The sequence below is a fragment of the Miscanthus floridulus genome, chromosome 10, assembly GCF_019320115.1.
Source record: "Miscanthus floridulus cultivar M001 chromosome 10, ASM1932011v1, whole genome shotgun sequence".
Lineage (NCBI taxonomy): Eukaryota > Viridiplantae > Streptophyta > Magnoliopsida > Poales > Poaceae > Miscanthus > Miscanthus floridulus.
Window position 1 is genome coordinate 9,287,417 of NC_089589.1, and position 15,805 is coordinate 9,303,221.

General features: G+C 42.0%; 2 protein-coding genes across 2 annotated transcripts; both read left to right on the forward strand.

The window, feature by feature from the left end:
- Nucleotides 1-3,939: 3,939 nt before the first annotated feature.
- LOC136487967 (uncharacterized protein OsI_031781-like) lies at nt 3,940-4,317 on the forward strand. Its single transcript, XM_066485042.1, has one exon. It carries the CDS (start codon nt 3,940-3,942, stop codon nt 4,315-4,317), a length of 378 nt encoding a protein of 125 aa, XP_066341139.1.
- Nucleotides 4,318-9,104: 4,787 nt separating this feature from the next.
- Nucleotides 9,105-15,483, forward strand: LOC136487624 (uncharacterized). Its single transcript, XM_066484734.1, has 2 exons — nt 9,105-9,508; nt 13,715-15,483. The coding sequence occupies exons 1-2, from the start codon at nt 9,502-9,504 to the stop codon at nt 15,415-15,417; spliced, it is 1,710 nt and encodes a 569-aa protein (XP_066340831.1). The 5' UTR covers nt 9,105-9,501; the 3' UTR covers nt 15,418-15,483.
- Nucleotides 15,484-15,805: the final 322 nt, after the last annotated feature.

Here is a 15,805-nt window from a genome sequence, read left to right on the forward strand (position 1 = left end):
ATTGAAAAAAGATTCTACTCCATGCAAGAACTAAATCATCACATACTAACAATCATCAAAACCACCATCACTATTGGAGACGGCCTCTTTGCCGAGGGCCTGAGGCCCTCGGCAAAGGCCCATTAACTCTCGGCAAAGGCTTTGCCGAGGGCGGCCCTCGGCAAAGAGCTTTCGGGGAATTTTGAGTCGGCGAAGAGGGTCTTTACCGAGGGTCCTTTATCGGGCACTCGACAAAGCCTTTGCCGAGGGCTGGAGCGGCACTCGGCAAAGAAAAGCAGCCGTCACGGCGCCGGCGCCTGGGACGGAGTCTTTGCCGAGGGCCGTCTCCGGGGGCCCTCGGCAAAGAATTATTCTTTTTTTTTTGAAAAATCTTTGCCGAGGGCCTCCAACCATGCCCCTCGGCAAAGAAATGTGCAGAATTTTTTCAAAAAATCTTTGCCGAGGGCAATGGGACGGCCCTCGGCAAAGAATTATTCTTTTTAAAAAAAAAATCTTTGCCGAGGGCTTCCACGCAGGCCCTCGAAAAAGAAATTTTATTTTTTTTAAAAAAAGTCTTTGCCGAGGGCCTCCAACCATGGCCCTCGGCAAAGAAATGTTGCAGAAATTTTATTTTTTTAAAAAAATCTTTGCCGAGGGCAATGGGACGGCCCTCGGCAAAGGACCCTTCTTTGCCGAGGGCCTTGGTCATTGCCCTCGGCAAAGAGGCAGAAATTTAATTTTTTTTTGTTTTTTGCATTCCATCGACACAAGCATTTCATATATATATATCAACCATCACATATATATATCACACAGGACCCATTTTATCACAATATATCACAACCATAATTGTGAACCACAAATCACAATATATTACAATGACAAGTCACATATTCATCATCATTCACATGTTTATTACGACAAGTTCATGAAATCCAAGCACAAGTCAGAACCATAAACCACAAATATTACAATAAAGTCCAACCACATCACCTAGCACTAGTCCTCATCAAGGTAGCCTATGAGACGGTGGTGAAGGAAAGGCGGGATCATCCGGTGACGCACTACCAAATTGATTGGAACCCGCGGACGGAGGCTGCATAAAGGAATAGAGATTGCATGTGTGAGTAATCCGGGAAAACAGTTTTGGAACTTAGAGATTGCATCTAGTAATCTAGGAATACAAAAATATTAGACTCAATTAAAAATTTCGGCAGCACCTCCCCTGCACGGGGAGGTTTCCAAAACTTGCAAGAAACAACGGCACGAACGCCGACATCCACAATGGCACGAAGGCCGACATACATGCAAAGCACAAGCGAAAAGTGAACTTTCATACTTACAGGAGTAGCTGCAGGAGTAGGAGGTGGAGGAGCTGAAAACTGCACAGGTACACCCGATGCTTGCCCAAGACTTTGCATGATCACCATCATCTCCGTCATCTGCTTCTGCGTGGCCTCGAACGTGACCTGCTGGGCCTGCAGCTGTGCGGTTAGTTCCGCGTTCTGCTCTTGACTTTGCCTTTTTATTTCTTGCAGCTCGGCCTGCAATATTTCACTCCAATGTATCAGTAATGCAAATCTAATTTAGGTGTGTAAATATCAACGTACGACGAGTAAAACATGAATTACCTGGAGTGCCTGGACCTGCTGCAGTGCTGGAGAAGGCCGTGAGCGTATGGGCTGGCTGGAGCTCGTGCTCTGTGCTCAGATAGCGTCGAGGGAGGGAACAGTGGTGGAGTCGATGACGCCGTCTGCAATCCACAGCCGCCCATGCTTCTTGCCTCCTCCGAGCCTCATGATCGTCTCTGCATCAATGGGCTCAGTGCGCACATTGTAATCTTCCCCATAGATCTCCCTTACCGAGGACGTGTACTCTTGGACTTTAGTGTATACGTTCGGATCGGAGTACACCTGGGGCGGGGCAGCCGAGTCGAAGGAGACAGAGGACGACGCCCTGCCCATGTGGGACATAGCCCACGCTGAGAACTCCGAGACCTCCTCACCCGGGTGCGCAGCCTCCTGCGAGAAAGACGTAAAGATGGTGAGAAATCAAGTAGAATTGAGCATCAAAATAAATGAAAGAAATCACTTACGTATGCTTGTTTGTATCCGAGGAGGCTGCGGCTGCCTTGATGGTGAGTTGGACCTTGCCTCATCAGACGCTGTTCCCGCTGCCTCTCGTGCGCGCCAACAAAGTCCTGTGATAACCACTTGTCCACGATCATGGCCCAGCACTCGGGATACGATCGGTACCACCAAGGAATCATCTACAAGTCATCGAGTATTTGACATATAAGAAGATGAAATTGAACCTACTTAATATCAAAACGAATCATTATGAATGTTATTCGCCTACCTCAAGGTACTGGTCCCGGGTCAGTGTAATCAGTCTTGCTTGAGGCTTGGGGAGGGACTGCTTAAGTACCGACCTGTAGTAGTCTATGTGGGCTTGGACGCGCCCATGGTGGTGCATCTCGGTGACGTACTTCCTACAAGCTGCGACAGCCGCCCGATCCGCCTGGGCCTCAAGTCCTTCTTCGGCCTTGAAAATTTTCTGCATACAAAACCGATGTATCCATTCATTATTTCAATAAAACATTTAACCAATGAATGAGATATATTAAGCAATGTTGTGTGAGAGAAACTTACCCAAAACTCTGCCAATACCCGCTCCTGCTTGTTGCGGTAAGTGTCATCCGTGACCAGCGCGTACCTGTCCCAGTTGGAGGCCTGCTCCCGCACCACCGGCTCTTCGGACAGTTGCACAATACCGGGGTACCATTTTGCCGAGGGCCGTTTGTTTGCCGAGGGCCAGGCTCTCGACAAAGGCTTATTTGCCGAGGGCCTAGCTTTTGCCGAGGGCTCCTGAGGCTGGCCCTCGGCAAAGACCCCCTTTGCCGAGTGCCCAAGATGTAGCCCTCGATAAACCCAGAAGCCCTCGGCAAAGAGGACGTCACCAGTAGTGCAAGTAATTTGCTTGAAATTAAATAGATTTATAAACACCAACCTTTTGGAAGATGTATTCACCATATTTTGAATGTCTTTTTCAAGATCAAACTGAAAAGTGCTCTCTAAAATGGAGAAATAACTAGCATGAGAATCAAGCAAATGCAGCCATCAAAACAATTGAAAAGCTATAAATTCAAAAGAGCGGATGCTTGTTACTAACCTTAAAGCAAGAAGATCGTGCCTATCCTTCAAAATCCAAGACCTTCAATAATGAGCATTTTAGTGAAAATGGATGCAACAATGGAGAGAGAGATGGGGAAAGGCACCACCTTGGATGATCTTGTTCGGGATGGGAGGGAGGAGCGAGGAGGAAGGAGGATTTTGTACTGTACACATAACACTGTCGGCTAAAGCCACGAACTGACGGTGACATATCACTGCTGATTTAAGCCACCACATATCACTACCGGTTTAAGCCACCAGCCGGCAGTATCACTGCTGCCCATGGCTTAAACAGGTAGTGATATATAGGTAGTGATATGTCACTGCCATGTCACTACTGGTTCATGGCTTGAACCGACAGTGAAAGGACCTTCATTGTCGGTCTGTAAAGAACGCCGATGGGCCGGCAGTGTAAGTCAGTTCTTTAGTAGTGAAATACCTTTTGTCTCTGGATTATTATTGTATATTTCTTTCATTCGAATGAAGCCTAGTAACATGCATAGTTCATATGAACTATATATGCAGTAGCCCAAACACGAGGCACGCACGCAATGCATGGAGGTTGCTAATTTTGGACCACCTAAAGAGACGCTCACCAGAGAATGTCCCTTGGCCTTACGCTATACATCATCATCCACTATTTATAGAAATGCCATCCTCCATTTCCATTGTTAAAAAGGCGAGCGATGCATGATCGAGCAACTCACTCATAGTCCGCAACGTCGTCGATCTCCTTCAATCCCCTGTCTCAACCAACCAACTGTTAGCACACAAATAAATGACAATAATGGCCAAGATCCTCCTGATCATCCTCCTCGTCGCTACTATCACGCTCGTAGAAGCCGCTGATCCACCGGCGAAATGGAGGGCCGCTCTAAAGTCCTTAGACGCCATGGACGTGAAGATGCGGCAAGCCGTTGATGGCGTCGTCGCCGCCGCTCCACCCGCGAAGCAGTCCGAGGTTCAAGAGGCCGCCATGGCGGAGAGGCTGGATGTCTCACTCGCCCTCGCCCGGGTCGAAGAAACCGGGAACGAGAAGAAAGTCGAGAGCATGGCGGCTTCCTATGAGAAAGCCGCCGATCTGGTTGTCGCGGCGCCACCGGCTGACAAGCTCAAAGTGATGAAGGAGGCCTTCCGCGCGGTAACAAAAGCAGCAGCATTATGATCGAGCAACACGTATACTTTGTTCATCATCGACCATTACATCTCCATTTCCATTAATTCATCGACAGGGTATGCATGCATGACACTACGGAAGAAATGATAGCTAGTAATTAAATTAAATTAAATTAAATATAAGGGACGGCCCTATGATATGCCATGTTTGTTATTTTTCAACCATGATGCATGTTTGTTAAATAAACAACGGTATGTTCATCCATTCATCGACAAGGCAGGCAGACCTGGTTATTTGTCTGGAGTCTGTACGTGCGTGTGATTGGGACAGAGGTGTGCAAGTTCTCACGTTGGCCCCGTTCGCTTCGTTAAAAAAAAAACTGAAACACTGTTCTGGCTGAATGATTGTTAGAGAAAAATACTGTTCCGGCTGAAAAAACAAGCTGAAAAAGACGAATTATAAGAGAAGCGAACATGACCGTTGTGTCCACGTATAATTGCAATTTTCAATGTATGATTTTTTTTTGTTTCATCTAACCGTCCAATTATACAACCCTGGCTATGTATATAAGGCAAAAGGACTTCTTACTATTACTAATTAGAGGCCCTAATGGAGGCACCATATTAACTCTCACGAGACGCGCTAAGAAAAAAGATAAAATCCTAGAAATTCTCATAATAATCAGAAACATCTGGCCTTTACTTTGATAGACTCTAATCATCGTCTCCGATAATAGTCATTGGATCTGTTGTAATTTTGTAAAAAAAATTATCCACCTCTGTCATTATGAAAAATACATAAAGTAACCCCCTAATTTTACATCTAAATTACCTACCTCTACCATTATAAAAGATAATTAAAAATAACCCCCTAAATTTATATATAAATTAACCACACTTATCATTATGAAAAGTAATTCAAAATAACCCCTAGATTTGTATCTAAATTACCCACTTTGCCATTATGAAACATAATTCGTAATAACCCTCTCACATTGCATCTAAATTACCCCTACATCTCTCAAATTTATATGTAAATGCTAAGATATGCTATTACAAAAAATCAACATCGATAGAGTACGACACATATATATTTCTAAATTACAAACTTCCACAACTATGAAATTAAATGACCATCATGCTATGTTTGACCATCTATAGCAAGTAAACATATATACATTAGGCATATAATTCTGTGATATAACAATTCAACAAGTTCGGTGCTAAGGTGCAATATGAGTTTCAACTTAACTATCATGCGAAAAACAATCCTACTAGGACATAAACTCTTTTTAATAAAAAATAAATTTTGAATAAAACATAAAAAACTAGAGTTTCTACGTAACATGTGGAAAAAATTGTACAACTTGATTAAAGGTTGAAACCTAAACTATAATTCGTGGAGTCAAAGAAAGGGATGCAACAAGATTTTATATATCTTAAGATTAGATTCCAACTAAATACATATCATGCTAAAAAATTAAATACCAGAGATGCTAACTAGAGGTCCTTAATGGAGCTTCTACTTTAATCCTCGCGAGAGACAATAGGAAAACAAAAAACCTAGAAATTCTCACAAAAATCTAAAACATTTAACTATCAATTTGGTATAATCTAATCACCATTGATAATAATAGGTATTGGATCTATTATATTTTCTAAATAATTACCCACCTCCGCTATGGCGTGAAACAACATATTATAACTCATGACTCTGTATTTAAACTACCCACATATACCATTAAGAAACATGATCTAATGCATATCTCAATTTACGTCTAATTGCCCACGTACTCCTATTATAGTAGATAATTTATGTAACCCAGTTTTCATCTTATTATTAAAAAATTAAATTTGTTCTCAAATCTACATATAAAATATAACCCCCATATTAAGATTTGTGCATTGCCCACTTGTCTGTGTTACTATATTAAGATTGGACTAATTAAGCATGAGCAATGAATATATATGTTATGTTTCATCAAAAATATTATTTCCTTAACAACTCATATACTAATGATACTAACAAATTTTGTAAAACCATATTATTAATCATGACATAATTTATATAGGTTGTTACTTTAGATATATTTATATATATTTTAAATAAATATTTGACATGTTTATATTGATATTATAATTATAACTGCACATATAATTTCTTGATAGGAAAATTCAATCATCTTCAGAATTGTGCGAGACTACTGGTGGCTATACTTTTTCGGACCTTTAACATTGCTTTAGAGTAAAAATTCATTATAAGGCTTAAGATTTAAAATTCTCTTGATGTTAGCACTGTTACCCTCATCCAAGATCTCATTTCAAGCTCTAACACTTATCTTAAGTGATATGATGCAAGTTTTGAATAATTGCGTATGCTATTGTAGTATTTAAGAATGTATTCTATGACCTAAAATTCTTATTTTAAAACAGTGCAAAATGAGAGTCAGTAAAAGATACAATAAGCACAAGAGTTTCAACTTGAGGAAAAAACCTATAGGGGTCAATAAAAATAAAATTTGAAAAAAAATAGATTTATGACTTCATAAAATATGTGATGCAACATGGGCCACCAGAGTTAATGGCAAGGTTTCAAACTAGCTGTATATTAAAATATACGGAGGTGCCGTGCTAATTAAAATATAAATATGGATGAAAAATATATAAGTCAGTCCCTTTGCAAAAAAAAAAAACAAGTTTTTGATAATTAGATATAGTCTACGAAGTATGTATTGTGTCTATTTTGTAGGAAATAAACTAAAAACATACAATTTAATATAAGTAACTTTGCATTTGTCAAATGTATGAAATAATATATCTTTTATAATTCTAGCACGTACGAGAGCATGGGTTGATGGACTAGTATACATAATTTAAAACGGAGGGAGTGACAGAAATTGACTTGGTTCGTCCTTTCGAAAGTGTTGCTTGATTACCTAAAGCATGCATCATCATTTCACAATTATGGGGAAGTCTTCACCCACCGGGCCAGAGGCCCCCATATGTTTGCTCTCACGGGCTCACCAGTAACACCAAGCATGCCTTCACTGTGCACCTGTGTAATGCAACCTCACTCCCTGAGCTCACTGCACCCTCTAATTCAGTGGCATAGTTATATATAGCCACTTCCAAACACAAGGAGCTAGTGGTATATTCAATATGGATTAATGAATACGCAAGGTCCTTAATTTCAACATCGAGAACTTCATTAGCACTACTGCTTGCGTCATATATACACCTAAAAAATATGCATTTGGAATCTCATCAGTCGGCAGCAACTTTTTGCCTGACAAATTATAACATATACAAACATGCAGTTCAACGTACCTGGAATACTAGTGTCGTGTGCCCACTAATGATAGCATCCATTGTAGCTTGAATAGATGATGGGCACGTCACGCTGCGCCGGCTTTTTCTATACGTGAAAAGAAGAGTCTCTGGTCTAGGCGTGAAAACAGTATGGATAATTTTCGACCGTATTTAAGACCCAATTCGTAAAGAGGAGTTTATATCTATCCATATCTATCATATCTATATCTAAATACTAAAATCGTATATTTATGGTGTTAATACCCAATCATATCCTATCCGATCTGGCTGATATTATCCATATTTAAATCCAAACCAAAATATGAAAACAAATATAATATCGATGATATATGTCAAATGCAATCCGTTTTCATCACTACTCGTGGATAAAAAAAAGGAAAAACAAAAAACAGAAAAAAGTCATGTCAGCTACAGTGCAAAAGTGCGTGGAAGGCCTCCATTTTATTCGTCGTTAAGGAAGTATAGTATTCGAGACCCAGTACGTTTAGGGGAGTTTATCCGTGTCTATATCTAAGTCTGGATACTCAATATCTAATACTATATCCATATCCGAATATTAAAATCGCATATTTATGACGTTGATACCTAATTATATCCTATCCGACATAGCTGATACTATCCGTATTCGAATCTGAATCCTAACAGAAATATAAAAACAAATGTAATATCGATGATATCTGTCCGTATCCGATCCGTTTTCATCCCGGCTCGTGGAGCAAAAAAAAAACAAAAAAAAGAACTTAGGATACTTTTTTATTAATCTAATAATATTTATTTATTATTATAAATATTGATACTTTTTTATCTATTGTTGACGGAACTTAGGATACTAAACTGTACTATGATAAAAAAAGAATTATATTCTTTTCTGAGAGTAGTAGATTCCAGCAGGCGTGAACAACCAAGAAATAGTAACAAAAGCCCACAACAGCACAGCGCAGCTACAGCCCACATAGGCACAGCACACACCACTCAACTGCACGCACAAAAACAGGCTCTCTGGCGGACCGAGCCTAGCTCGGTTGGCAAGTGCCCAGGTGTTGGGGCTCGCCGGTCGGAATTCGATCCCCACGGCGAGCATAATTTTCGGTCTCGCATCTATATTTATTTCGTCCAGGTTCTGGAGAACCACATGGTCCTATAATAGGACTACGACAGAAAGATATTTGAGGTTCCATCTTCTATGAGGCTTGTGGAGCTTCGGTGATCGCTTATGGAGCTTCGGTGATCTTCAGAAAGATATTTGAGGTGTATAGGTTGTAGTTTATAGGGATGTACGTGTGTAGTTTCTATGAGGCTTGTGGAACTTTGGTGATCGCTTGTGGAGCTTCGGTGATCTTCAAAAAGATATTTGAGGTGTATAGGTTGTAGTTTCTAGGGATGTACGTGTATAGTGATGTGAATGTGTTGTATTGAGTACAGATACTGCAACTTGTACACTAGGAGTCCAGACTAAAAAAAAAAGCTCTCTGTTCTCCTTCCCATCTCCCACCGACTCTCCTATAGAAAGAAAAAAAACATTGGGGAACGGAACGGGGCGGGCAATCAGTCAGTCAGTTCCGGCTCAAGCTCGCCGTTCCGCAGTGCGCGTGCGTGTGCGGTGCTCATCACCTGAATCCGGGGACCGGGGATCGGTGGAGACTGAAGAAGCCGATGGATTTCCCTCGATAAAAATGACACCTTTTTCTATCTGCTTCCGCCTGGTGCCGGAGGGAGACGCGGATGTCTTTTCTTGGAGTGAGTTGGGGCTGCCGTCCAGCCACCACGGAGCGCGGAGGCAGTTGGGGGAGTAGTCGCCCTATCGTTCTAGCTCCAGCAGCAGGCGCTCCAATCTAGCGCCCCTGCAGCCGCCGGCCCGGCCTGGCCCCGCCCTGGGGGACGAGGACGACGACCCGGCCGCCTCATGGAAGGTACGGCTCCGAGCTCTCTCTCTGCTGGACTTTGATTCCTCCTTTGAACAGATAGCTTTCCTTCATTCTAGATCTGCCGTGGCGTTTCCGCGAGCCGTACGAGTTTAGGCGTGACCGGAATTTTTTTACCGGTTGGGGTCCACCTTTGCCGAAGCAGTACAATACATTTGTACAACAAATTCTGGGTGGATTGCCTGTGCTGCTCTTTGATTTTTTTTTTTTGTGGGGGTGGGGGGGGGGGGGGGGGGGGGGGGGGCTTGATTCTCTGAGTGGGTATATGTAGCTGGGATTTGGGAGAGCAGCAGGCAAAGGTTCGATTTGGCTTGACACCCTTAGGATCCCAACCTTTGATTTTAACTTCGAAAATGTGATGCTTGATTCAAGTCTAACTAAGTCGTGTCCCTAGTTGAGTGCTTGATATGGAGTGAAATTAAACCCTCTTACATACATACTATATGGGCTTCCTATGTTTTTCTGGTGATATGTATGCTTGTAATATGCATATAAGATTAAGTTATTTTACAGTCAGGCCAATTCAATTTTAGGATTACGTGACTCTGTTAGGTTTGAGTATCATGTGTCCGACCAGTGAACGAAATTGACATGGGTATTCTACTATGCACAAAGGAAAGCAGGTACACTCCCGTGGATTAGTTTCAAAATTATACTACATAAATTACTATCCACGTCTCGCGAGTCACAAGTGCAGTTGAACAATACCAAAGTTTAGAATTCACTGCACATTCAGCCGCCTAAGTTTCTGAGTTTTTGTGGAAAATGTAGGAATGTCAATTCAGTTCAGTTCTAGCAGAAGTTCCTATCATATATTTTGAAACGGTAAACATCTACATTTTCTTTGTAGCAGTGGCTACCATGGTAAAATCTTTAACACTGACAGGTTTCACAGTTTCTTTTTGGGTGTTCAAATATTGGGTTGACTGTTGCCAATTGATACTAAGGTATTAGGAGCAACAACTGAGCAAGCACACATGGACATGATCATGTGGCACAATTTCCCCAGAACAATTCATCTATTTAGTCGCTATGTTCGTGTAAAGTTTTGTAGAAGGAATGAAGGATAGGATGGGATTACTACATTTGGTTACTCAGAATTCTGGTTGTCCCATAAATAAAGTTACTAGTCATATTTGGTTATTTCAGTAATTCTTGGGTTTCTGGTAATTATTGTTGTAAACTCAGGTTGACTTGAGAAGTTGTTTTTGTTACTATGTTGGTGATCGTTCTCTGATCCTAATTGTCCTGAACAACAACAACAACAACAACAACAACAACAACAACAACAACAACAAAGCCTTTAAGTCCCAAACAAGTTGGGGTAGGCTAGAGTTGAAACCCAACAGAAGCAATCAAGGTTCAGGCACGTGAATAGCTATCTTCCAAGCACTCCTATCTAAGGCTAAGTCTTTGGGTATATTCCATCCTTTCAAGTCTCCTTTTATTGCCTCTACCCAAGTCAACTTCGATCTTCCTCTGCCTCTCTTCACGTTACTATCCTGACTTAGGATTCCACTACGCACCGGTGCATCTGGAGGTCTTCGTTGCACATGTCCAAACCATCTCAATCGGTGTTGGACAAGCTTTTCTTCAATTGGCGCTACCCCTAATCTCTCACGTATATCATCGTTCCGAACTCGATCCCTTCTTGTATGACCGCAAATCCAACGCAACATACGCATTTCCGCGACACTTAGCTGTTGAATATGTCGTCTTTTCGTAGGCCAATATTATGCACCATACAACATAGCAGGTCTAATCGCCGTCCTATAAAACTTGCCTTTTAGCTTCTGTGGTACCCTTTTGTCACATAGGACACCAGACGCTTGCCACCACTTCATCCACCCTGCTTTAATTCTATGGCTAACATCTTCATCAATATCCCCGTCCCTCTGTAGCATTGATCCTAAATATCGAAAGGTATCCTTCCTAGGCACTACTTGACCTTCCAAACTAACATCTTCCTCCTCCCGAGTAGTAGTGCCGAAGTCACATCTCATATACTCAGTTTTAGTTCTACTAAGTCTAAAACCTTTGGACTCCAAAGTCTCCCGCCATAACTCTAGTTTCTGATTCACTCCTGTCCGGCTTTCATCAACTAGCACTACATCGTCCGCGAAAAGCATACACCAAGGGATGTCCCCTTGTATGTCCCTTGTGACCTCATCCATCACTAAAGCAAATAAATAAGGGCTCAAAGCTGACCCTTGATGTAGTCCTATCCTAATCGGGAAGTCATCCGTGTCTCCATCACTTGTTCGAACTCTAGTCACAACATTGTTGTACATGTCCTTAATGAGCTCGACGTACTTCGTTGGGACTTTATGTTTGTCCAAAGCCCATCACATAACATTCCTTGGTATTTTATCATAAGCCTTCTCCAAGTCAATAAAAACCATGTGTAGGTCCTTCTTCTTCTCCCTATACCGCTCCATAACTTGTCTTATTAAGAAAATGGCTTCCATGGTTGACCTTCCGGGCATGAAACCAAATTGGTTCATAGAGACCCGCGTTATTGCTCTCAAGCGATGCTCGATAACTCTCTCCCATAGCTTCATAGTATGGCTCATCAACTTAATTCCCCGGTAATTTGTACAACTTTGAATATCCCCTTTATTCTTGTAGATCGGTACCAATATACTTCTCCTCCACTCATCAGGCATCTTGTTCGATCGAAAAATATGATTGAATAGCTTGGTTAACCATACTACAGCTATGTCCCCGAGGCATCTCCACACCTTAATTGGGATACCATCCGGTCCCATCGCCTTACCTCCTTTCATCCTTTTCAACGCCTCTCTGACCTCAGATTCTTGGATTCTCCGCACAAAGCGCCTATTGGTGTCATCAAAAGAGTCATCCAACTAAAAGGTTGTGTCCATATTCTCACCATTGAACAATTTGTTAAAATACTCTTGCCATCGATGTCGGATCTCATCCTCCTTTACCAAGAGATGCTCCCTTTCATCCTTAATGCACTTAACTTGGTTGAAGTCCCGTGTCTTTCTCTTACGAACCCTAGCCATCCTATAAATGTCCTTCTCTCCTTCCTTCGTACTTAAATGTTGGTAAAGATCCTCGTACGCTCTACCCTTTGCCACACTTACAGCTCGCTTTGCAGTCTTCTTTGCCACCTTATACTTCTCTATGTTGTCCACACTCCTGTCATGGTACAAGTGTCTATAGCATTCTTTCTTCTCCTTAATAGCCCTTTGGACTTCCTCGTTCCACCACCAAGTATCTTTAGCCTCGTGTCCCCTTCCTTTGGTTACTCCACACACCTCTGAGGCTACCTTCCGAATGTTGGTTGCCATCTTGTCCCACATATTGTTTATGTCGTCTTCTTCCTTCCAAGAGCCCTCTTTGATAGCCCTTTTCCTAAATACCTCTGACGTCTCCCCTTTCAGTTTCCACCACTTTGTTCTTTCAATCTCAGCTTGTTTATCCCTACGGACACGCACCTGAAAACGAAAATCTACCACCAAAAGCTTATGTTGAGAAACAACACACTCCCCTGGTATCACCTTGCAATCCAAGCATGCTCGTTTGTCCTTTCTTCTTGCGAGGACAAAGTCAATCTGGCTACAGTGTTGTTCGCTACTGAAGGTCACTAGATGAGATTCTCTCTTTCTAAAGAAAGTGTTGGCTATCATCAGGTCAAAAGCTACCGCGAAGTTCAGAACTTCCTCCCCCTCCTGATTCCTACTACCATACCCAAAACCTCCATGAACTGCCTCGAAACCTGCGCTTGTAGTACCTACATGCCCATTAAGATCTCCTCCTATAAAAAGCTTCTCACTACTAGGTATAGCTCCAACCAGGCCATCTAAGTCCTGAACATTGGGTCCATATTTAAGTTTCTATATTTTTCTTTGACCTGTATGGACTTGTTGGGTCCATATTTAATTCATGCCCATATATGATTGTACTCTTTTTGGCATGTAGGTATTGACTAAACCTAGTAGGCAATCTTTGTAAGGTAACTTGTAGGTGTCATTTTTATCTTGTCAAGTTTTGTTTCGTGCTAGATTTGCTATCTTCAGTAATCAGTACCATATTGTTTATATGTTACTGTTTGATTGCTCATCTTGGATCCTATAATTTCTCGAAGTCTTTATATTGAGTTACTTGAACATCCATTGCATACAAACTTAACACTTAGTAACTGAGGGATTTGACGCCGTTTTGCAGACCAATCACCTGACCATATATCAGTCGGTTCAGTGCCAAAAAAGTCTAGTACTTCCTCACGAGGTCGACACCGTAATTTCTCATCATCAACATGCAAAGATTTTCTCCGGAAGTTTGTGGACAGTGAACTTTTAACTTCAAGCCTTGAGGATTGGTTCGCTGGTCACAGTGAAGATTGTGGTTTCAGGAAGCCAGCTTTTGATGTTCCTTTCGACCTTACTGAATTACAGAATTTTGACTATGCTCTGGAGGGTGTTACTTTTCAGCAACTAGTAAGGATGCCAAATGCTCTATATGCGTCAACATCAGATGTTTTTGAAGCTACTGCATATCTTGCTTTGGAAGATTTCCTTCATGCAGGCATTAAAGGATTGTGGGAAACTTTCTGGGGCCCTGATGAGGCAATGCCTTCCTCAGTTGTTTGTATACACAGCTCAAGTTCCAAGTTTTATCCTGCTGAGAAGGCTATTAGCAGTGGAAAACTCGATGGTGTTTGTGCAACTTCGGTACTGCTGAAGAATTTGAAGCATTCACAAGGAAGGTGGGATCATATTGTCGTGTTGGCTTTGTTGAGACCTGATATTGGAATGGTTTCCGCACAGGGTGACCAGGAGCCATCTCCTGCTGTCTTAGGGGAGGCACTGTTCTTTGCTTTGCTTGTCCTACTATCTCGAAGCCTTTGCAGATCCTCCACTGTTCTTCGCAATTCAGATTGTATTTACTTGCTTCTTGTTGATTCACAGTTTGGAAGAGTGGTAAAGGTCCAAGGAGATTTGAACAAGCTGGATTTTGATCTGAATAATGTTTATTACTGTGCTGCTGAATGGATAAAGAAACATGCCGAGATTTCAGTTTCTTCTATAGATCGAGTATGGAACAAACTTGGGAATGCTAACTGGGGAGACATTGGGACCCTTCAAGTTCTCATGGCTATATTCCTCTCAATGATCCAATTTTATGGAGAACCTAAGTATTCTCTTGATGAACTTGCCACAGAAAATAGTTCAAGGCTACAAAGTCGAAGATCAGAAAGACATTTAGTTGACAGACAAGCTAATGGTCATGGTTTATTTCAGTTCCAACAGCCAAGTCATTCTCCTGAAATTGTCGAAGTACCGGAGGAACCAGCTGTTGATGTGAAACCACAGGAAACCTTGAAGCTTGAAATAGGATCTGTTGTATTGATGGATGATGCTTACATACAGAAAGGTTTTCAAATCAATGACATCCTAACAGACAGTGATCCTCCTATTTATACTTCTACTCCTGTAGAAGAACCTACCAAAACTTATTTACTGTATGTAGGCTCCAGCCCGTCTCATTTAGAACCGGCATGGGAGGATATGAATTCCTGGTACCAAGTGCAGAGGCAGACCAAAGTACTGTCTTTGATGAAGCAAAGAGGCATTTCTAGCAGATATATACCACATATGGCATCTTCTGGGCGGGTCATCCATCCAGGCACATGCAATAAGCCTAACTCAAATGGAAATTGTGGTCATCCATGGTGCAGTACTCCAATTCTTGTCACCTCACCAGATGATCAGACCATTTCAAATCTGATATGGAATGGATTGTTCGGTGTTGAGGAGGCACTGAGATGTTGCCATGACTGTTTATCCGCTCTTGCTGCAGCAGCATCTGCAGGAGTCCGTCACAGTGATATCCGGCCAGAGAATGTGATCCGTGTCAGTAATGGTTGAAGCCATCCATATTTTGTGCTTATTGGATGGGGTCATGCTATCCTAGAAGATAGGGAACGACCTGTAATGAATCTGTTCTTCTCATCTACGTTTGCGCTCCAGGAAGGCAAGCTATGTGCAGCATCTGATGCAGAAAGTTTAATCTATCTTCTATATTTCTCTTGCGGTGGAGTTTGCCCAGAGCTTGACTCGGTTGAAAGTGCCCTTCAGTGGAGGGAGACATCGTGGTCAAGGAGAGTTATACAGCAGAAGTTGGGCGACATCTTAGCAGTGTTAAAAGCTTTTGCGGATTATGTTGACAACCTTTGCGGAACCTACCCAATGGACTATGACATATGGTTGAAAAGATTGCGAGGAACAATAAATGAAGATCATGGGAAGGAGGTCG